Source organism: Triturus cristatus, chromosome 9 (assembly GCF_964204655.1).
Source record: "Triturus cristatus chromosome 9, aTriCri1.1, whole genome shotgun sequence".
NCBI lineage: Eukaryota > Metazoa > Chordata > Amphibia > Caudata > Salamandridae > Triturus > Triturus cristatus.
The window spans coordinates 166,083,137-166,103,168 of NC_140592.1; the positions used below are offsets into that span (position 1 = coordinate 166,083,137).

Consider the following 20,032-nt stretch of genomic DNA (forward strand, 5'->3'; position numbering starts at 1 on the left):
CACATGTCCTATCTCTGTAGGCATAGTTAGAAATTAGCATTTAAAAAACCTTTGAAATTCACAGAAAAAACCATAGGTTTCAGGCACGTTATAGTTAGGAATTAGCATTTAAAAAACCTCAGAAATTCACTGAAAAAACCATAGGTTTCAGGGGTGTTATAGTTAGCTGGACTTTTCACTTGTACAAAACCATTGAAATTCCCCCGTTATAGTTAGTTCAGCTAACTATAACTCGCGCGCCCGCAATGCACTGCTGATAACGTCACATATTACATCACTCATGACATGGTCAGTGACATCACTCATGACATCACTGATGACATCTCAAATGACATCACTGATGACATCACTGATGACATCATCCTTGTGATAGAGTGGCAGACCTCCTCTCACCCTAATATAACCTTTGATACACACATTCAAAAATAGAGACTAAAATTTTCAAAACAATGGACATACCAATACCAGTTACAACAACCTCTTCAGTAATTCTAAGATCCACATACACATCCACTCATTCACCAACAGTCCTATACAGTCACTCATACATGTACTCACTCATCATATGTACTCATACACCTATACATCCTGTTACACAATGCCACTCATCCATAGAGTTACTCACACACATAGTCACTCATGCTAATAAAGAATCAAACATACATTTACTTGCATATACAGTTATACACACACTACCACACTTACTTCTACGGAAACTTACACATACTTAGTCTTTTAAACAATCACTTATAGAAACACATACTTATTCAAACAGGACCTCTTTCAATCTCTCACTCTCACATATACTCACATATATACACCAATAGTCACATATACTAGTTTAAAACATATGTAGTTACTCATAAAGACACTATTGAGACAGTCATTCACTCACTAACACACCCATACACACACTCATCCACCCATACAGTCCTGCACACATGCTGTGTTCAACACATACAAACAGTGAGTCACTCATTCATGCACCTATGCACTACGTAATACCCCCCATCGAACCATGCAGACACTCAGACTGATACTCAAAAAACCAACTAATAACCTATATAGACACCCATGTAGCTACTCACCAACCCATGCAGCCACTTATACACAAAGTGAGAGACTGATACAGATATTTACATATTTAAACATTACTCACTAAGCCATGTATTCACTATGATACACTTAATCAGTTACACAATCAATTTTTCAAAAACAAATCATCCATTTAGACACTTATATACCCATTTATTCTTCCATCGACCTTGAGATATACATATATAAAACATATTTAATTTTCAGAAAAACACACATTCACTGGATGATGTCATCAGTTATGTCATCAGTGATGTCATTTGAGATGTCATCAGTGATGTCATGAGTGATGTCACTGACCATGTCATGAGTGATGTAATATGTGACGTCATCAGCAGTGCATTGCGGGCGCGCAAGTTATAGTTAGCTGAACTAACTATAACGGGGGAATTTCAATGGTTTTGTACAAGTGCAAAGTGCAGCTAACTATAACACCCCTGAAACCTATGGTTTTTTTCAGTGAATATATATATATATATATATATATATATATATATATAACGCCCCTGAAACCTATGGTTTTTTCAGTAAATATATACATATATATATATATATATATATATATATTCACTTAAAAAACCATAGGTTTCACACATGTTATAGTTAGCTGGACATTTCACTCGTAAAAAACCAATGAAATTCCCCCGTTATAGTTAGTGCAGGCAACAATAACTCACGCGACCGCAATCCTCTGCTGATGACGTCAGATATTACATCACTGATGACATATGTGTCTTTATGAAAAATAAATATTTGTAAGATATGTATAGCTAAAGATTAATGGAAGAAGACATGGGTAAATAAGTGTCTAAATACAGTGATGTAATATCTGACGTCATCAGCAGAGGATTGCGGTCGCGTGAGTTATAGTTGCCTGCACTAACTATAACGGGGGAATTTCATTGTTTTTTTACGAGTGAAATGTCCAGCTAACTATAACATATGTGAAACCTATGGTTTTTTAAGTGAATTTGCAAGGTTTTTTAAATGCTAATTCGTAACTATAACGTGTGTGAAACCTATGGTTTTTTCAGTGAATATATATATATATATATATATATATATATATATATATATATATATATATATATATATATATACTAAATACATCAGATGATTACAACCACTGAAGACTTGAATGTGCACAGGCACACTTGCACATCAAAAAGTTAATACACAAAACACCTCACCGGCTGCAAAAAGTGCATCTTAGCCCACTCCAGACTGGGGGATTTACAGCCGGGGTTAAGAGCCTCAGCAAACCGGGTTCTGCCGCTGAAGTAGACGCGTCTGTCCCCATTCAGATTCCAAATCCCAGTTTCCAAGTCAACAAACCCCAGTTTTATAATCTCAAAGCACACTAAAAGTTTCTGAGAGGCCCTCCTCTGCGCCAAGGAAACTTATTGCAGTTAGTCACTCTCCATGCAAGCATTCCAAAGGCAAAAGAATATTCACGTTACTTACGGCCACTCAAATGTTTCAGCCACTTATCTAAATGAAGCTTAAGAAAGTCTCTAGCAGAACAGAAAATAACCTCCAAAAACAAAACAACCTTGAACGTGAATAGCCTAAACCACTTGAGTAATCTGGGGGCCTGCCTATGCGCAAAGCTCAAGCTAGACAGAGTCAGAATTCAAGATGGCATGAGGGCATGCCAAAGCCATTAGTAAGAACTTCATAATGCTTCCCAATGTACAACACAATGCACATTTGTGCACCACTGCCTATAGCACTGCACACTTCATCTCCCAATGTACAACATAATGCACATTTGAGCAGCACTGCATATAACACTGCACTCCGAGACCAAGAAGTACATTTACATTCCACACCTCTCTCTCTCTCTCTCTCTTGCTATCAAAAGCACATCCCACACGTTCTGTTCTTGGCAAGGCTGTTCTACTCTGTGAAAGCGCCCCCACTCTAAAACTACAAAGAGACTTGAAAGAAATCTTCAAGGAACCGTGCACATGCAGGAAAAATGTCATACATTCAAGCTTGGACAAAGTAAAACGCCAAAAGTCAATTAAAATAATGGTAGTCAAAGGTCATCACATGATCTTATTACATAGGAGTGCCTCTAGCACTACAGCTACGTATCTATACATGTGATGTTTTAATGGTACAACTGCCGGGGTCCTCCCCTACCAATGATTTAGCACATTAATGGTACATCTGTTCACTTACCCGCCCACTTGTTCCTACAGGACAACAAATTGTTGTACGCAACCATTGATTTTATTAGGACTTAGGGGTTCGTGTTTCCCTGGTAAAAAGAAACAAGCATTGGCATAGCCAATAGGACCTATTGGCTATGCCATTGCTGCTTGTGTTTCTTAAGGACTGGCGTACTCACTGCTCTGTGTGTGTTCCTGATCAGCAGATCAGGGTTCAATACAGGGGCAACGTCTTTGGGCTGGTTGTCTTGAGATTCACTAAGTAGCCTTGGGCTGCGCCCCTCCAGACCACAGATCCATGGGCCTGGGTCCCAGAACCTTTCACACAGCCTAGGCCTCAGTGATCATGCATAGCTGCTTCTGCGTGCTGGGCTCACAAAAAAAGTCAATACCAGTGAAAACTGCAGTTTAGTTAATTCGGGCATGGGTGCCTGTCTGTAAAACCATGCAGGGGATATTCCTGCCCCTGTACAAGGTTGAGAGAGCAACAATGTCCCTCAGTTATTGGACATAGCATGGTTGACAGCTGCAGTGAATGCTAACAAGGAGCAGAAACACTGGTGTCACTGAAGAACCAGTTAGTCTGCAGAACTACAGTAAAAGCCACAAAGGCCTTAAATACGTCAGACCAGTGCCAAATTGATGCCGTTGTTGCCGGTGGAGCCCACCAACACTTATTTTTGGGAACGGGCACATTTCTTTCCTCTTCAGATTTTGAGCTACAACAAGAGAAAAAAATCACAAAAGGGGGAAAGGAAGAGGAGGAAGAGAAAGGCGAAAAACAATGACAAAGGAAAATAGGAGGGATGAAAAAGAAAGCGCAGGAGTGAGTTGGAGGGGTAAGGAGTGTCTGGTGGTGGATTAAAGATGCATGAGGGTTATTAAAGACTACGCAGCCATGCTATTTAGCACCACAACCTTCTGCAGTGCCGGTGATAGCTGAGCAAACGTTTGGGCTCCGGCACTTCTACAAATTAAGCACTCGTCAGACCATGACCTACACTACATGTGGGTCTGGATTCTGGTCCTTCAAAATAGCAGCTACCCGATAAACGCCGAGGTACAAACCAAATACTTCCAAAAAAGCTACCTCGTATGCACGGTGACTCGGCTTTGGGGACAGCAGGTCGAGAACCTCACATTAAAGGTTCCCCTTTTGAAACACCAAGCTACATGGGGCTCGCCACTTCCTCGTGTTTACTTGTACATGCTGGATGTAAAAAAGCTGCTGTTCAAAAGCTGACATCGGAGCGTTTATAAAAGCGGAAAAAACGAGCTCTTTACAAGACATCCACACTGGCTTACAAACTGAAATTAATTTATTTTACCCTGCCTTCTACACTGTACAGCGCCTCGCACATTTATGGGGTTGAAGCATTGCTCTGCCAATATTTGCCGAGACTTGGGTTATTGTGTTATACAAGGCCAATAATAAAAATGTCTTCTCATAAAAATGAACGATGCAAAATAAAGGAGCAGTGAAAATACACAGCGCTTGCTGAAAATACACAGCCCGCGCGTGGCGCGCGCGCTTGGGGGAGCAGTCTGCTCATTTTCAAGCACTGCACTCGTACTTGTGGCGCACTGCTGCTCGCTCCCGCAAGGTGGATGCCGCCACAAGCACGAGTGTGTGCTTGAAAATGAGCAGACCGATGGCTAAAGGCCCTCCTAGAGCAGCGCTGCCTAGGCGAGACCTAAAAAAGAAATGTGTACATATATATACACACACATACACATATATATACACATATATACACACACACATATATACACACAAATGTCTCTGTTACTCTTCAAGAACGAGAATGGCACCCCACTTGGGATTTCAGAGATTTATTTCACAGGAAATGACACATCTAGGTGTTCCTTGATACACGTAACCTTGCGCACAATATATATTTATATATATATTTATATTTATATATATATATATTCACTGAAAAAACCATAGGTTTCACACAAGTTATAGTTAGCTGTACATTTCACTCGTAAAAAACCAATGAAATTCCCCCGTTATAGTTAGTGCAGGCAACTATAACTCACGCGACCGCAATCCTCTGCTGATGCTAATACTGTATTTAGACACTTATTTGCCCATGTCTTCTTCCATTTTATTTTAGCTATACATATTTTACAAATATTTTTTTTTCATAAAGACACATATGTCATCAGCAGAGGATTGCGGTCGCGTGAGTTATAGTTGCCTGCACTAACTATAACCGGGGAATTTCATTGGTTTTTTACGAGTGAAATGTACAGCTAACTATAACTTGTGTGAAACCTATGGTTTTTTCAGTGAATTTGCAAGGTTTTTTAAATGCTAATTCCTAAGTATAACGTGTGTGAAACCTATGTTTTTTTCAGTGAATTTGTACGGTTTTTTAAATGCTAAGTTACTTTACGCCATTCGTGGCGTGCGCGCCCAGTTAACGCAGTTCGTTCCGTGCGCGCGCGGTGCGCTTCGCGCACCGCGCGCCCACTTTACGCAGTTAGTGCCGTGCACGCACGGTGGTCACGCGGTGCGCTGCGCGCACCGCGTGCCCACGTTACGCGGGATGGGCCATGTACGCACGATGCGCTTCGCGCACCGTGCGCACATGGGGGACATATTATGCGCTTCGTTGTGAATGGTATTCATTTATACTTTCAATGATTAGACATGCCATGCACAAATGGTGCCCTTCGGGCACCATTTGCACACGGGGTGGGGATAGTGTGGATAATTTTTTTTTTTTATAATTTTAACCGTACGCGTACGGTAAGCGTAATCGGCGATTTTTCGAAAAAAAAATAAAAAAAAATTTTGGGCCTTGGGGGTTGTTTGGGGACACCTATATCGATGCTGGGTGGTTAAGAACTGAATATACTGCCCCTTTAGATGTTTTTTGTCTTTGTTTTTGCTGCCCCCCTCAGAGTGCGAGAGAGAAAATGGCGGCCGCCGCTTCCTGGTTTCGACCGATTCGAATATTTACTTAGATCGAACAGCCAATCAGAATCGCGCTCGCGCACGTCACCGTACGCGTACGGTAAGCGCACCGTAAGCGCACCGTAAGCTGGCTCAGATATATATATTGATTTAAAGGCTATTTTCTCAGAATCTACTGAACAGATTTACACCAAACCTACAAAAGGCACTTCCTTGACCTGTAGACTACCTCTCTGCCAAATTTCAAGGAACTCTGTTCAGCCGTTCGGGCTGTAGCTGTGTCTAAAGGTCCTATGGAAAAATGCATGGGAAAAACGCGTTTTGGGTCCCCCCTTTTATCTCAGCCCCCGCTTGACGAATCCCCCCGAGACTTTCAGGGTAGAAGCGGAGCGTAGCGCCCCATCTGTTTTGAAAATTTGGCGAGGATTCGTCGACCGGTGCCAAAGTTATTCAAAATAGAATGTTGCGGTTTTCCTATGGAAACAGGGTCCTAACTATAACTACCTACTGGCGACCGCCAGTAGGTAATATATATATATATATATATATATATATATATATATATATATATATATATATTCACTGAAAAAAACATAGGTTTCAGGGGCGTTATAGTTAGCTGGACTTTTCACTCGTACAAAGTCATTTTCAATCGTGCTCTCAGGACTATATTCTATATAACACTGCGTTCACCTACCCTTTTCACGGGCATTACATTTTGCGATGGGGGTGGAGGGTCAGGGGGTGTTTCTGCCAAGTGAGCCCAGAGTCACAGTTACAAACGTCCTCTTCTTCCTGAATAAAAGTGAGTTTATGCTGCATACTTGTTCATATTTTAAGTAGTTCGCAGAGACACACATTTTAAAAACAATAAAGTTCCTAATACCCGCCTTCTCTGAACAGTTAGCTTGCTGCCTCATCCACCTCCTCCCTATCCTCTGTTGTCTGAATCCATGGACTAGCCTCCTCCCTCCTGCCATGCATGGTCTGATGTGCTGCCACTGCCCTCCATTTAGCATGATGTACCAGTCCACTCCTCCTGCCCTCCATTGCCCAATTCTATGCCCCATCATTGACCTCCTGCTTTGCCTCTGTGCTTAGCTTGCTGCCCCTATTCTCCCTCCCCCTGCCCTCCGATGTCTTTGTGCATGCCCCTGCTCCATCCTTTTTGCCCACCATGTTCCATGGACCTGCCACTCCTATCTACTCTGAGTGTTCTGTTGAGCTGCCACTCCCCTCCCACCTGCCTAGCATTGTCAGATGACTGTAACCTGTCCCTGCCACCTCCACCCTGCCTGTCCACATTCCATGCCCCTATCCCCTTCCTCCTGTCCTCCATGGTCCATTTTACTGCCACACCCTTCTGCCCTCCCTGGTCTGTTGTGCTGCAACTGCTCCTCCTGCCTGCCCCGCGTGGTCTGTTGTGAGGCCCCTTCCCCTGAACTCTCTTGTCTGTGCCCAGGTCCTGACCCTCCCTTTTATCCTCCATGGTCCTTTGTGCATGCCCCTGCACCCCCCCTTCTTGCCCATCATAGCCATTGTGCTGCCACTAACCCTCCCGCTTGCCATGCATGGTCTTCTGTGCTGCCACGGCCCCTCCCACCTTCCCTGTGTGGTCAGCTAGATGCCCCTGACCCCCTCCAACCTTCCCTCCATGGTCTGTGTGCATGCCATCATAGTCTCACTGTTGCTCTCCATGGTGTGTCTTGCTTCTAGTGCCCATCCTGCCTGACCTCCATTGTCATCTTGCTGCTCCTACCCTGCCCCCTTGCCCCCACCTCTGTTTCCATGTGCAGGCCCCTATTCCATCCCTCCTGGCTTGTCTGTTCCATTGTAATGCCCCTGATCCGTCCCTCCTGCCCTTTATGGTCTGTTATGCTGCAGCTTTCTCTCCTGTCTATCCATTATGGCCAGCTAGCTACCATTGCCTCTTTCCCCTCTGTTCTCTGTTGTCCATGTGCATGGTCCTGTCCCCTCCCTATTGCTTTTTCTGGATTGCTGTGCTGCACTCCCGTCCTGCATGCCCTGTGTGGTGTATTGTGCTGCTGCAAACCCTGATGCCTGCCCTGTAGGGTCAGTTTGGTGCACCTCTCCATGTCCCTCCTGTCCTCTGTTATCCGAGTCCATGTCCCTACCCCAATTCCTCCTGCCTTCCATGATCCAATGTACCATACTTGCGAACATTTTGAACTTGGTAAGAGGGAGCTTTTGAAAAAAAACTGGGGTATTTATTTTCCCCTTTGAGTTACATTGAGAAAGAGGAGATTGTAGACGGGAGACAGATCAAATAAAGCCCATTTGAGCTTAAAAACATGGGATGTTTCCTGGCTGAATCGGGTCTGTTGGCATATATGGTTGTACTACCACTGCCTCTACCTTCTGCCCACAATGGTCTATTATATTGCCATAGCCTCTCTTGCCAGTCCTGTATTGTTGGTTTGTTGCCCCTGCTCCCTTTCCACTTCCCTCCATAGTCTGTTGTGCTGCCACTGCCCTTCCTGCCTGTCCAGTGTGGTCAAATTGTTGCCTCTGCACTCTCCTACCTGCCTTCAATTTTCAGAGTCCGTGCCCCTGGCCTCTGCCTCTCAACAGTATCCTGATGAACAACTAGATTGCTAACATTCTATATTTATTACAAAAGTGTGGAACGCCTGACGTCATCGTGATGTAATCAAAACTGTAATACCTAGAGAATTTCCTTTAGAAATTACATATATGAGAGGGTCTTATTTGCATCAAAATTATGGTTAGTGCTCTAAAAAACTAAAATGAGGACATATTTTCTGAGTTTTCAAATAGCGACAAAGCACTTTAAAATTATTTGTTATCTGTATGTTTTTTTATCCAGTTGACCACTTGAATAAATGTTGCACATAGGGAAGAGGATGTAGTGTTACTTCCAAAACTGCAGACTTTGCAACTGGGGAACCAGGTTGGAGTTTCTGCTTCAGCTCGAAATTCTGTGATTCTGGTATAATCACTCAATCTCCCCATGTCTACAACCAAAATGAATTTGTTCTTGTGTGATGTAACCAATGCTCATGTAAAGCACTCCAATAGCGGGCCGGAAAAGTTGTCCCGTACATTATTGTGAGTGACTAAACCCACTGGAGGGATTAAAGATGCGCAATAACACTACAACTCCCAGCATGCCCGGTGTAAGAATGTATAATAGGCACACCTGAGAACACCTTTAACACGGAGGCATGCAGGGGAGGAGACAGTGCTGGAAACTTCTATTCACTCACGATGGCCTCTGAGGAAGGAGATCAAAGCACTCCGAAACGCGTCAGGCCAAGGACTCTGAAAGGGGATGTGAAATTGACAGTTTTGTTACAAAATAAAGTGGATACTGATTTTACAGTGGAGCGCGTCCTCATCTTGCTGGGCAACTTGTGGTTATGTTTTACGCGGCTGCTCCAGGCCGCGGAGACTCGCTGCCGCCCCAGATTGCAACAGGGGCTCATGTGAGGAGAAGATCTCTCCTCACCTTATGGCGCTGTAAGCAACGGATTAAAAACTGCCAAGGTCTCATCCAGGCTCAATAGCGGGCCGGAAAAGTTGTCCCGTATATTATCGTGAGTGACTAAACCCACTGGAGGGATTAAAGTTGCGTGATAACACTACAACTCCCAGCATGCCCAGGGTAAGAATGTAGAATAGGCACACCTGAGGCCACCTTTAACACGGAAGCATGCAGGGGAGGGGAAAGCGCTGGAAACTTCTATTCACTCACGATGGCCTCTGAGGAAGGAGATCAAAGCACTCCAATACGCGTCAGGCCAAGGACTCTGAAAGGCGATGTGAAATTGAGTTTTGCACACCCTACCACGCCTCATTGTCCCCATGGGGAGTGGTCTGAGAGAGAGGTGAGTGTGCCCCCACATTCAACTATCCACACCAATCAATAAAGACAGTTATCAGCAGAGAAGATACTCCATTTATATACCCTACTACCCACAGCCTTTTTTGCACATATATTACTCTGGAAAGATGTCTCAGTTGACAGGGCAGTGTGTATACATGTCACAGTCTCTATAGTTGTTATACAAGACAGACTTCTCAGCATAGAGGTAATTTCATCCACACACCTTACTTGTACATCTGTCATGATGGGGAGAGCTGTGACCAGAGAGGTAAGCTCGTTTTCACAGCCCAATTTGCACCCTCATCATCCAAGACACAGGTCACAGGAGAGGGGCCAGTCTCTCCCCACAATGTACAACGAAGATTTATCATGCAATAGAGATGTGTCCGCAAACAGGGCACTTTCTCCCCACAGTCTACTGTGCATACATGTCAGCATGGGAAGAGGTATGAGCAGATAGATATATTTTTCACAAAACCTACTACAGACACCTCTCACCCTGGAAAGATGTGTTAGTGGACAGCTCATTCCGTTACCAGACAGCACTGCAAATCACTGTTGCTGTAGGGAGAGGTATCAGTACAGATTCCATTGCTTGCCCACATCATACTGCACATCCATGTTTTACTGGAGATAGGTATATGTGGAGAAGTCAATGTTTCCCTACACACTAATGTATATGTCTGTCATGCGGGGGAGAGCTGTGACTGGACAGTCAAATGCATTCCCACACCCTAATATATATTGCTATTTCCCTCTGGTGAGTTCTCAGTGTAGAGGCCAGAAATTGTTGTATTCACTAAGGAATAGCGAGGTCTTATATGTAAGGTGAATACCAATGTTATCCTATGGGGGGCGTAGGCTTCACAGAAATTAAAAACAAATTTGTGAGTTTTTCACCAGGACATGTCCAACTTTCTAAATACAATGCACCCTGCCCTATGGGCTGATGAGGGCCTACCCTAGGGGTGACTTATATGTAATAAAAAGGAGTCGTTGGCAGTTTAAAACTGCATACAGTGCAGTCCAATGCAATTGCAGGCCTGAGGCATACTTTAAGGGGCTACTCGGATGGGTGGTACTGTAAGTGCTGCAGGCCCACTAGCAGCATTTAATTTACCGTCCCTGGGTACATGTACCATTTAACATGGGACTTATAAATAGACTAAATGTGTCAATTAGGTTTAAGCCAATTTTACCATATTTAAAGGATAGAGCACAATCTGTTTAGCACTGGTTGGCAGTCCTAAGGCCTTCACAACAGAATGCAACAAAACAGAAGGAGTGAAGGGAAAAGGTTGGGGGTGACCATGCAGGGGGCCGAAGTCCACCACCTGTAAATATAAATATAAAACTTAAGTTTTAGGCTTGCAAAATGTTTTTTTTTTGACAGGGCAAAAACTGCACATGCAGGCTGTAATGGCAGAGCTGGAGGCATGTTTTACAGTGTTACTTTATTGTGTGGCACAATGTGTGCTGCATCCCACTAGTAGCATTCAATTTACGGGCCATGGGTGCATGTAGTACTGTGTACTAGAGACATATAAGTAAATGAAATGTGCCAATTCAGTATATGCCAATGTTTCCATGTTTAAAAGGGAGAGAGTAATCACTTTTCCACTGGTTAGTATGGGTAAAGTGTGCAGAGTCCTATTGAAAACAAAAACAGGTACTGCAAGAGAAGGTAAATATCTGTGGGAATGACATGAAAAGGATGGCCATTTCTGTTGTAATCTTCTTCTAGGTTTGACAATTTTAACAATTTCCTACACATATACAGACACTCATGTACATAAATGTTACCTACATACCATGACATACTTGTATACGTAATGCATAAACATCTACTTATTGTCATAAACATAAAAGATGATTGCTTAATCATTTTCCACATATACATAATTCTTATATCCTCATACATTGCATAATTTAAAGCACATATATACATCTACATGCACAGAGGCATATTTACATAGCCAGACATGTCATATATTATTATTATGATATCTCCTGTCCTGTTTGCAGAATATCTCGGTGTAGCAGGTAATCACAGTGATGAATTCCAGGTGTGGTGTGGAGCATGTTACAGTCTTGCACCCTCCCGTAGACACAAAATAAAGTGTTGTTGGGGGATTGGGTGGGGGTTGCAGGAATCTTTACAGGGTACAGGATGGGTAGGAAATAACAACTGCAAAGTTGGATCAAAGTGGTGGATAACCTTGATGTGGGAAGTGGGGCCCCCTTGTGTGTGTGCGTGAGGGGAGTAGGGCGCTTAGTGCAAGGACTCGGTGGCCGCTGCTTAGGGAAACGAGGGCCCTGTCCCTATTGGGGGAGGGGGGGATAGTCCCCCTCATAAGTTGTGCCTTTTCTTAACTGCAAAGCTTAGAGTCATACGTGCAAGATCTCCCACCCCTGGATTTTATCTCATTAGTTATCTTCAGGTTTCAATTACCATATTCCAATATTTAGATTAAATGTGTTAAAGAGGTTGAAATGACAGGCATGAAGGAACTATGATCTGTTTGTCTGTGTCCAGCGTTGGTAAAGGGAGGGTCTTGACAAAGCGTGCCCAGCGGTTTCCTACTGCTCTCTGGGGAGAGGATGTGGAAGGTGTTATTCAGGAAGGACAACAATGTTCAGTGACATCTGGCTGCTGTGAGCAGGCCAGCTGCGCATGCGCTATTCTCACAATTTAAAACATTGAAATCTATGTACAGTGGTGTAGTGAGGATGCCAGGGGCCCTAGAGAAAGCAAGGACATTTGGCCCCCACCCCATGGTTTTATTAGAAAGACGGGCCACCATTTGGGGTACAGTGGGCCTCTCATGCCCATGGGCCCAGTTGCCACTGCACCTGCTGCACTATTGATAGCTAAGCCTCTGGCTGTGTTTGACATTGTGCGTCTCTTGGGTGGGGAGAAGGTCTGACGTAGACGGCTTTGCGCCACTTCCTCGCTGTTACGCTTAGCGCTCTGAAACCCAAATGGGTAAAGTTTGCACATTATAAGACCATACATACATAAGTAAAGAACTCCTAAATACATTTGCATAATACAAATGTGTTAATAAAATAGGTTTTTACATAGAACTTCATTACACAGTTTTTTGTAGCTTCTAAGCGCTGTACTTCACTTCGATCTTTACCTTACCAACTACCATTCCAGTTCATTCTTAAAAATATGGGTTTACTCAACAGCACAGCAGGGGCCTGTGCAAGCCCCAAACAAAAGACACAGTGCTTCTGGGGCAGCATAAGCCGGGGGAGGTGTAACGAGTAGGCCTAAGAGCACAAGAGCACAAAGGAAACTGTCAGTGTGAGAGGATACGCGCAGAGAGAAAAGGAAGCTGCGCCCAGGCCACGGGGCGTCTTAGAGTCCCCCCACCGCACACAGCGCGGAGGGGAAAAAATACAGCCTTCAATAGTAAATGTGCCACCTCATGTTTACATTTAACCTAAAGTTACAGAAGATTATTTTCGGCGCATTTTTTCCAAAGAATGGTTAGCTTCTGCTCGCCACCTTTGCAAAGACCTCTACATCATAAACATTTACCTCACTGCCCACGAAATCCACAATCTGCCCTTTCTAGTAGGGTGCAGTTGAGCCAAGGGCTCTGGCTTGACGGGCAGCCGGCAATCTGAGCGAACGGCGCAATTAAATCTCATTATGAATTGAGACGCGCACGCCAACCTCAATTTCCTGTACTTAAAACATAGCTTTAAAAATGAATAAAACAACATCATGTGATGTGTGTGAGCGTTCAGTATTTTTTTTAGCATGAATGCGTGCTTTGATGTATGTATCACATCTTTGTTTGGACAAAGTTACAGAGATAGGGCCACAAAAAGCAGTGACATCTTAAGGATTTTGGGGGCCCTGGGCCAAACTTATTTTGGGGGCCCCCTTTCAGCACAGCTGTGAATTTATGCTCCTGTGCCGGCCAGGTCACTGCCAGTGTGCAGGCACACTCGTCCAACTCCACATGTGTTTACATCCAATAGTCCGGGATAGTGACGTGTAGTGACGCGTTTCCAATATTGTAACACAGCAGCAGCTCCCTAATGTTGCTGCAAATAATCTCTGTGACACCCTCTCCTTTCTCATTTGCAAAGCCCTCTTTTTTGATCTAAAAGAAACTTTTTTTATGGATGTTGCATGAAATATAAACACAATATTTCTCTGCAAAATGTCTGTAATAGACTCACACATCACCCATATTAAAAATTAATGAAAGGAAAACAGTATTTAAAATGATCTGTTTAAGAATGACTGAAGGTCTTAAGAGCAAGACTCTGTAGAACAGAGCTGGCTCTATCAGGGGGGCCCCTGAAAGGCTGGGGCCCTGGGCCAGAGTCCCCTTTGTCCATGCCTTAAAACGTCTCTGACAAAAAGTCCTATTTTAAAATGTTTTATGTTTTGTGTTGAGATGTGCTCAGTCCGCCTCAGCCCAAGCAGTCGCGCTCCGCCCTGCCCCCACCCCACTCACTTCCTTACCTGGTGATGGACGAAGAAACAGCACCACACCATGAGGCTCCCGGCAGACGCGTTCCTCCTTCTAGATAGAGGTCTCCCCGAAAGAGCTTTAACTAAATGCAGCCCGAAGCACCGACTGTGCCCACACCAAGCGCAGGCGGTTTCCTTTTAACCCCCTCCAGCCAGTCCTCCCTGCACAACGACATGGCAGGAAGTGTGTGTGCACGTGCGTGTTGTTTGTGAGCTCCGGGCCCGGCACTGCCGTGTACCACAGCCACTCTCTGCTGCCATTTAGAAGGGCTTTTGTGCATATCTCAATTGTGCGCATCCTGAAAGGTTCCTAACTAAAGGGTCCAATGTTCTTAGCGTTTTAAAGGTCTTAAATGGCCAGATTCAGCGTTTGCAAATGTTAAAATGCCCTTTCCTATGAATATATCCCATGTTAAGAATCAGAAAAGTTTTTCTGAATTCTAAAATAGAATTCTGAACGGATACCAATTCGGTATCTGGAAACAGGGCCAGCTTTAGTGCTGGTGGCGCCCGGTGGGCAATCTTTTTTCCGCCCTCCCCCCCCCCCCCCCCCCCCTTTCTCCTCAGATTCCCTCACTACCACCTGGTAAAAGGGCCCCTCATCTCTCCATAGCCCCTCTCTCGCATACATTTAATTTGTTTTAAAGTGCTGGTAAAGACTGTCTTTACTAAGCCACTCAGCTATCCACTTTAAATACAGATCTGTTCTTTGCCGCAGGCATATTAACCCTCTGAGCTACTTTATGGTGAGTCAAAACTGCCACAAAACTCCAATCGGTCTCTCTGGCAGGAACATTAATCACAAGAGTTATCTTAGCATTTTTATTGCTGCCTGAAATCTGGATGCACAAGGAACTCTGCATTGCTGCTTTTAAATTGTAACTTATTGCTAAACACAGCGCCCCCACCTGAGGTCGGCACCCCTCCCTCCAGGTCAGCACCCAGTGCGGCTGCACCGGTCGCATTGCCCTAAAGCTGGCTCTGTCTGGAAAGGGGAGTGTTGTAGGCGTCCCTTCCAAATACGGAATCAGTATCTTATGTATCAATGTTTTGCGACTATAATCCAGTTGCAAAACAGTGAACATTTACCAACACCTCAAAGGAGGAGGTAACACATTTACAAAAGGAAAGCGGTCCTTTTGGGACTCCTGGTACTTCTTGAAGTTTCTTTCTCTTAAAACAACTGTAGTACTTACAGCCATGGACATTATCAGAGGTTTCAATCGCACTTCCTGTGAACAGTGTGTGTCCTGTCGATTTTTAATCTATTGATATTTTTCAAATCAAACAATTTTAATGGTAGGGAAGAGCTGAGTTTAACCTCTCGTTCACATTAGTTCTCCGCATAACTTGTTGCCACTATAGGCCCATCACTCATTGAAGTACGTCTTGCATTTGCAGCACCCTGAAACCTTTGGGAAATATGTAACACGCCTTTTGATTGGACACCAGCATAAGACCCTGGTGACAATTACAGTAAAATACCATTCCCCTTTGCTATTTTTTAAATTGTCTTTTCATAAATCTAATAATGTATTCTTTAATTCTGAGGTAGAACTCGGATTTCCTTTTTTATATTTTTCCTTTTATTAACAGAGGAGGCCCCCATAGCAACTATGGGAACTTTTATTTATTTATTTTTTACCTTGATTCCCTTTTACCCGCTTTCCTTATCTTTCTCACACAATCTTCAATTTTTTTTCTTCATGGGGGTCGATTCCGATCCGCGTCGGACAGCTCTCCGAGAGCTGTTCGTAGCCTTACCTTGCGACCGACTCGTACCCGGAGCCGGTCCGTCTGGGCGATGAAGTACGATGCGCATAACTGACAAAAATCCAACTGACACGTAGGCTGTGACTCAAGCTTCATTCTCCGTCCGAGCCGTACCTCCGAACGCCGAACCGAGTCGCCCGGAAGCAGTATCCATAGCAGGTTCCGGCCGGACAAGTACGATGCGCAAATCATACGCGCCGGACGGGTCGCCACGTACGGCACGTCACAGCATCCGGAAAAGAAGCATATCAGGTACAATTCGCGGCAGAACACAATCCACGGCTACGAGACGGACCAGCTTGCAACGGGTACGAGACGGAGCAACAAGCAGCGTGTCCGAGACAAACACATCATGACTCCCATCACGCAGGTCATACCAGTACTGTACATCTATGACCGGATCAGGAAGCGACGCGGACGGCGCAGACGGTAAGTCAGACACCCACCACACAAACAAATGACATGTACCCGTATAATGGCACACACACACAGGGGATCCATATCCTGGCCACTAGCAACAGGCCACCACAGGGGTTGCATGGCCAGCACCACCACCACCCCCACTCATAGGGCTTATGTTGCCCATCCCTCCTGCCACACCCCCCCATAGGGGACCTGTTGCCCATCACTACTGCCATCCCCACTCATAGGGCTTATGTTGCCCATCACTACTGCCACCCCCACCCATAGGGGACCTGTTGCTCAGCACTACTGCCACCCCCACTCATAGGGCTTATGTTGCCCATCACTCCTGCCAACCCCACCCATAGGGGACCTGTTGCTCAGCACTACTGCCATCTCCACTCATAGGGCTTATGTTGCCCATCACTCCTGCCACTCCCACCCATAGGGGACCTGTTGCCCATCACTCCTGCCATCCCCACCCATAGGGCTTATGTTGCCCATCACTCCTGCCACCCCCACCCATAGGGCTTATGTTGCCCATCACTATTGCCACCCCCACTCATAGGGCTTATGGTGCCCATCACTACTGCCACCCCCACCCAAAGGGCTTATGTTGCCCATCACTACTGCCACCCCCACCCATAGGGACTATGTCGCCCATCACTCCTGCCACCTCTACACCTGTTACCCAGCACTACTGCCACCCCCACCCATAGGGCTTATGTTGCCCATCACTACTGCCACCCCCACTCATAGGGGACCTGTTGCCCATAACTCTGCCACCCCCACCCATAGGGCTTATGTTGCCCATCACTCCTGCCACCCCCACCCATAGGGCTTATGTTGCCCATCACTACTGCCATCCCTACTCATAGGGCTTATGTTGCCCATCACTACTGCCACCCCCACCCATAGGGCTTATGTTGCCCATCACTCCTGCCACCCCCACCCATAGGGGACCTGTTGCCCAGCACTACTGCCACCCCCACTCATAGGGCTTATGTTGCCCATCACTCCTGCCACCCCCAACCATAGGGGACCTGTTGCCCAGCACTACTGCCACCCCCACTCATAGGGCTTATGTTGCCCATCACTCCTGCCACCCCCACCCATAGGGGACCTGTTGCCCAGCACTACTGCCACCCCCACTCATAGGGCTTATGTTGCCCATCACTCCTGCCACCCCCACCCATAGGGCTTATGTTGCCCATCACTACTGCCACCCCCACTCATAGGGCTTATGTTACCCATCACTACTGCTACCCCCACCCATAGGGCTTATGTTGCCCATCACTACTGCCACCCCCACCCATAGGGACTATGTTGCCAATCTCTCATGTCATCCCCACCCATATGGGAAGTGTGGCCCAGCACTACTGCCACCCCCACCCATAGGGCTTATGTTGCCCATCACTCCTGCCACTCCCACCAATAGGGGACCTGTTGCCCATCACTCCTGTCACCCCCACCCGTAGGGCTTATGTTGCCCATCACTCCAGCCACCCCCACCCATAGGGCTTATGTTGCCCATCACTACTGCCACCCCCACTCATAGGGCTTATGTTGCCCATCACTACTGCCACCCCCACCCATAGGGACTATGTTGCCCATCACTCCTGCCACCCCCACCCATAGGGGACCTGTTGCCCATCACCCCTGCCTCCCCCACCCATAGCATGGGTGAAGCGCCACACATCCATCATACACCCACATTAGGTATGTCAGCAAAATGCATCCCCCCTAACATCATGACAACAGTGCGTAGTCTGTGACAAATGCCCACAACAGTGATTATGACTTCGAACATACAATGTAACTACCATCACATGTGTGACCAAAAACTGAGTGTGGCCTACACAAAGCAAGTATCACTATAGCACTGTGTCAATGTAAAACTAACACCCCCTCACTGTGTAGAACAAAAGTTAAGTGTGTGGTTCCAAACTGCAGCAAATGTGGAGCATTGTGGTGATGGGCTCCAAAACCCCCCTCATCACAGTGACCAAAAGGTAAGTGTCATCATGGTCAAAGCTGAAAATGCCAAACAGCATGTATGATTCCTGGTCCCAACACTTGAAACACTTTTGGGGCAAAGTAGTGGTTGTGTCCCATAACCACAGAGATGTGGTGAGGCTAACAGTGCTGTGAAACCCTAACATACTCTCGGCCATGTGCAGACAAGCACCACCCATGGGGGCTGACAATGCATACAGTGTACAATGACACAAAAGCAGAAGTGACCATCAAAAAGCATACACACATCTCGAACATAGACACACAAATCAAAACAACCTGTGTAGACTGTAGGTGTCAGGTCACAAACTCCCACTCCATGCCAGAAATGGGACCTAACAACCAGGATGAATGTGCAGAATGATGTGATATGACTCACAGGGACAGCAGGGTAAATCACAAAAACAACATCCAGACAATGGCCCACAACAGCAATACCAATGCACTGGTGCAGATGCACAAACACAAACAGGCAACCTCATACTGCACATCTGACACAACATGTGTGTGTGTCTGTCTCAGTATCCCCTGCCAACTACACAAAACATGAGGGTGGCTGAACCACAGTGAGACAGATGTGGACACAGTGCCATACAAAAGTAAACCATCAATGGGCCCCCCTTAGTGGGCAATCAGGCATTGTGAGATGAGAGGGAGCACAACAGACACATGTGACACAAGCTGGAATAAACAGCAACTAACACAGCAAGAGACTGACACACAACAGCACTACCCCCAAGGACCAGACATTGGGTGACACAAGCATGCGTGATACGTCCACTGTGCTGACAAAGGTAGATGTCGTACAAACTGTGAAACCCAGACATGTGTCCTGTGGCACAAACGTACATCACACCTACACAAACACAAATCACTCAGCATGGCCCGTCATCCATGGACAAACGGGAGCTAGGGGCTCATCCATGCAAACATTTACATCAGTCTACCCTCAACACCACACACCCTGAACTGCACCAATGTGCATCTGTGAAACCCACATGGACAGGTGACATTGCACATGCACCCATGACAAACACAGTAATGTTTGGAGGAACTAAGGTGCACAGACTCATCACACAAGGACAGTTTACAACCCTGGTAATTGACAGACATACTACACAGTATGCAGTACATGGCCATGACGTCAAAGCTCCCGCAACCTTCGGAATACCTGCCACAGTCCCAGGACAATGCAAAAGCCAAGGAGAACCACAAGGCACACATGCTGACACCTGCCAACATTGCAGCCCTGAACCGGACAAGTGGGAGCAGTC

At 45.7% G+C, this 20,032-nt stretch overlaps 1 protein-coding gene across 2 annotated transcripts in view; it reads right to left on the reverse strand.

Moving 5' to 3' along the window:
* The window catches only part of ARHGEF3 (Rho guanine nucleotide exchange factor 3), an 898,185-nt gene that overhangs the window by 499,530 nt on the left and 378,623 nt on the right, over window positions 1–20,032 (reverse strand). The window contains exon 1 of one of the 2 annotated variants that reach the window (XM_085624662.1): window positions 14,559–14,765. The exons of the other annotated variant lie outside the window; for it this stretch is intronic. Coding sequence (XP_085480788.1) covers window positions 14,559–14,591 — 33 coding nt within the window. The 5' untranslated portion in view covers window positions 14,592–14,765. Of the gene's footprint in view, window positions 1–14,558; window positions 14,766–20,032 lie in introns of those variants that run through there. 2 annotated transcript variants of the gene reach the window in all.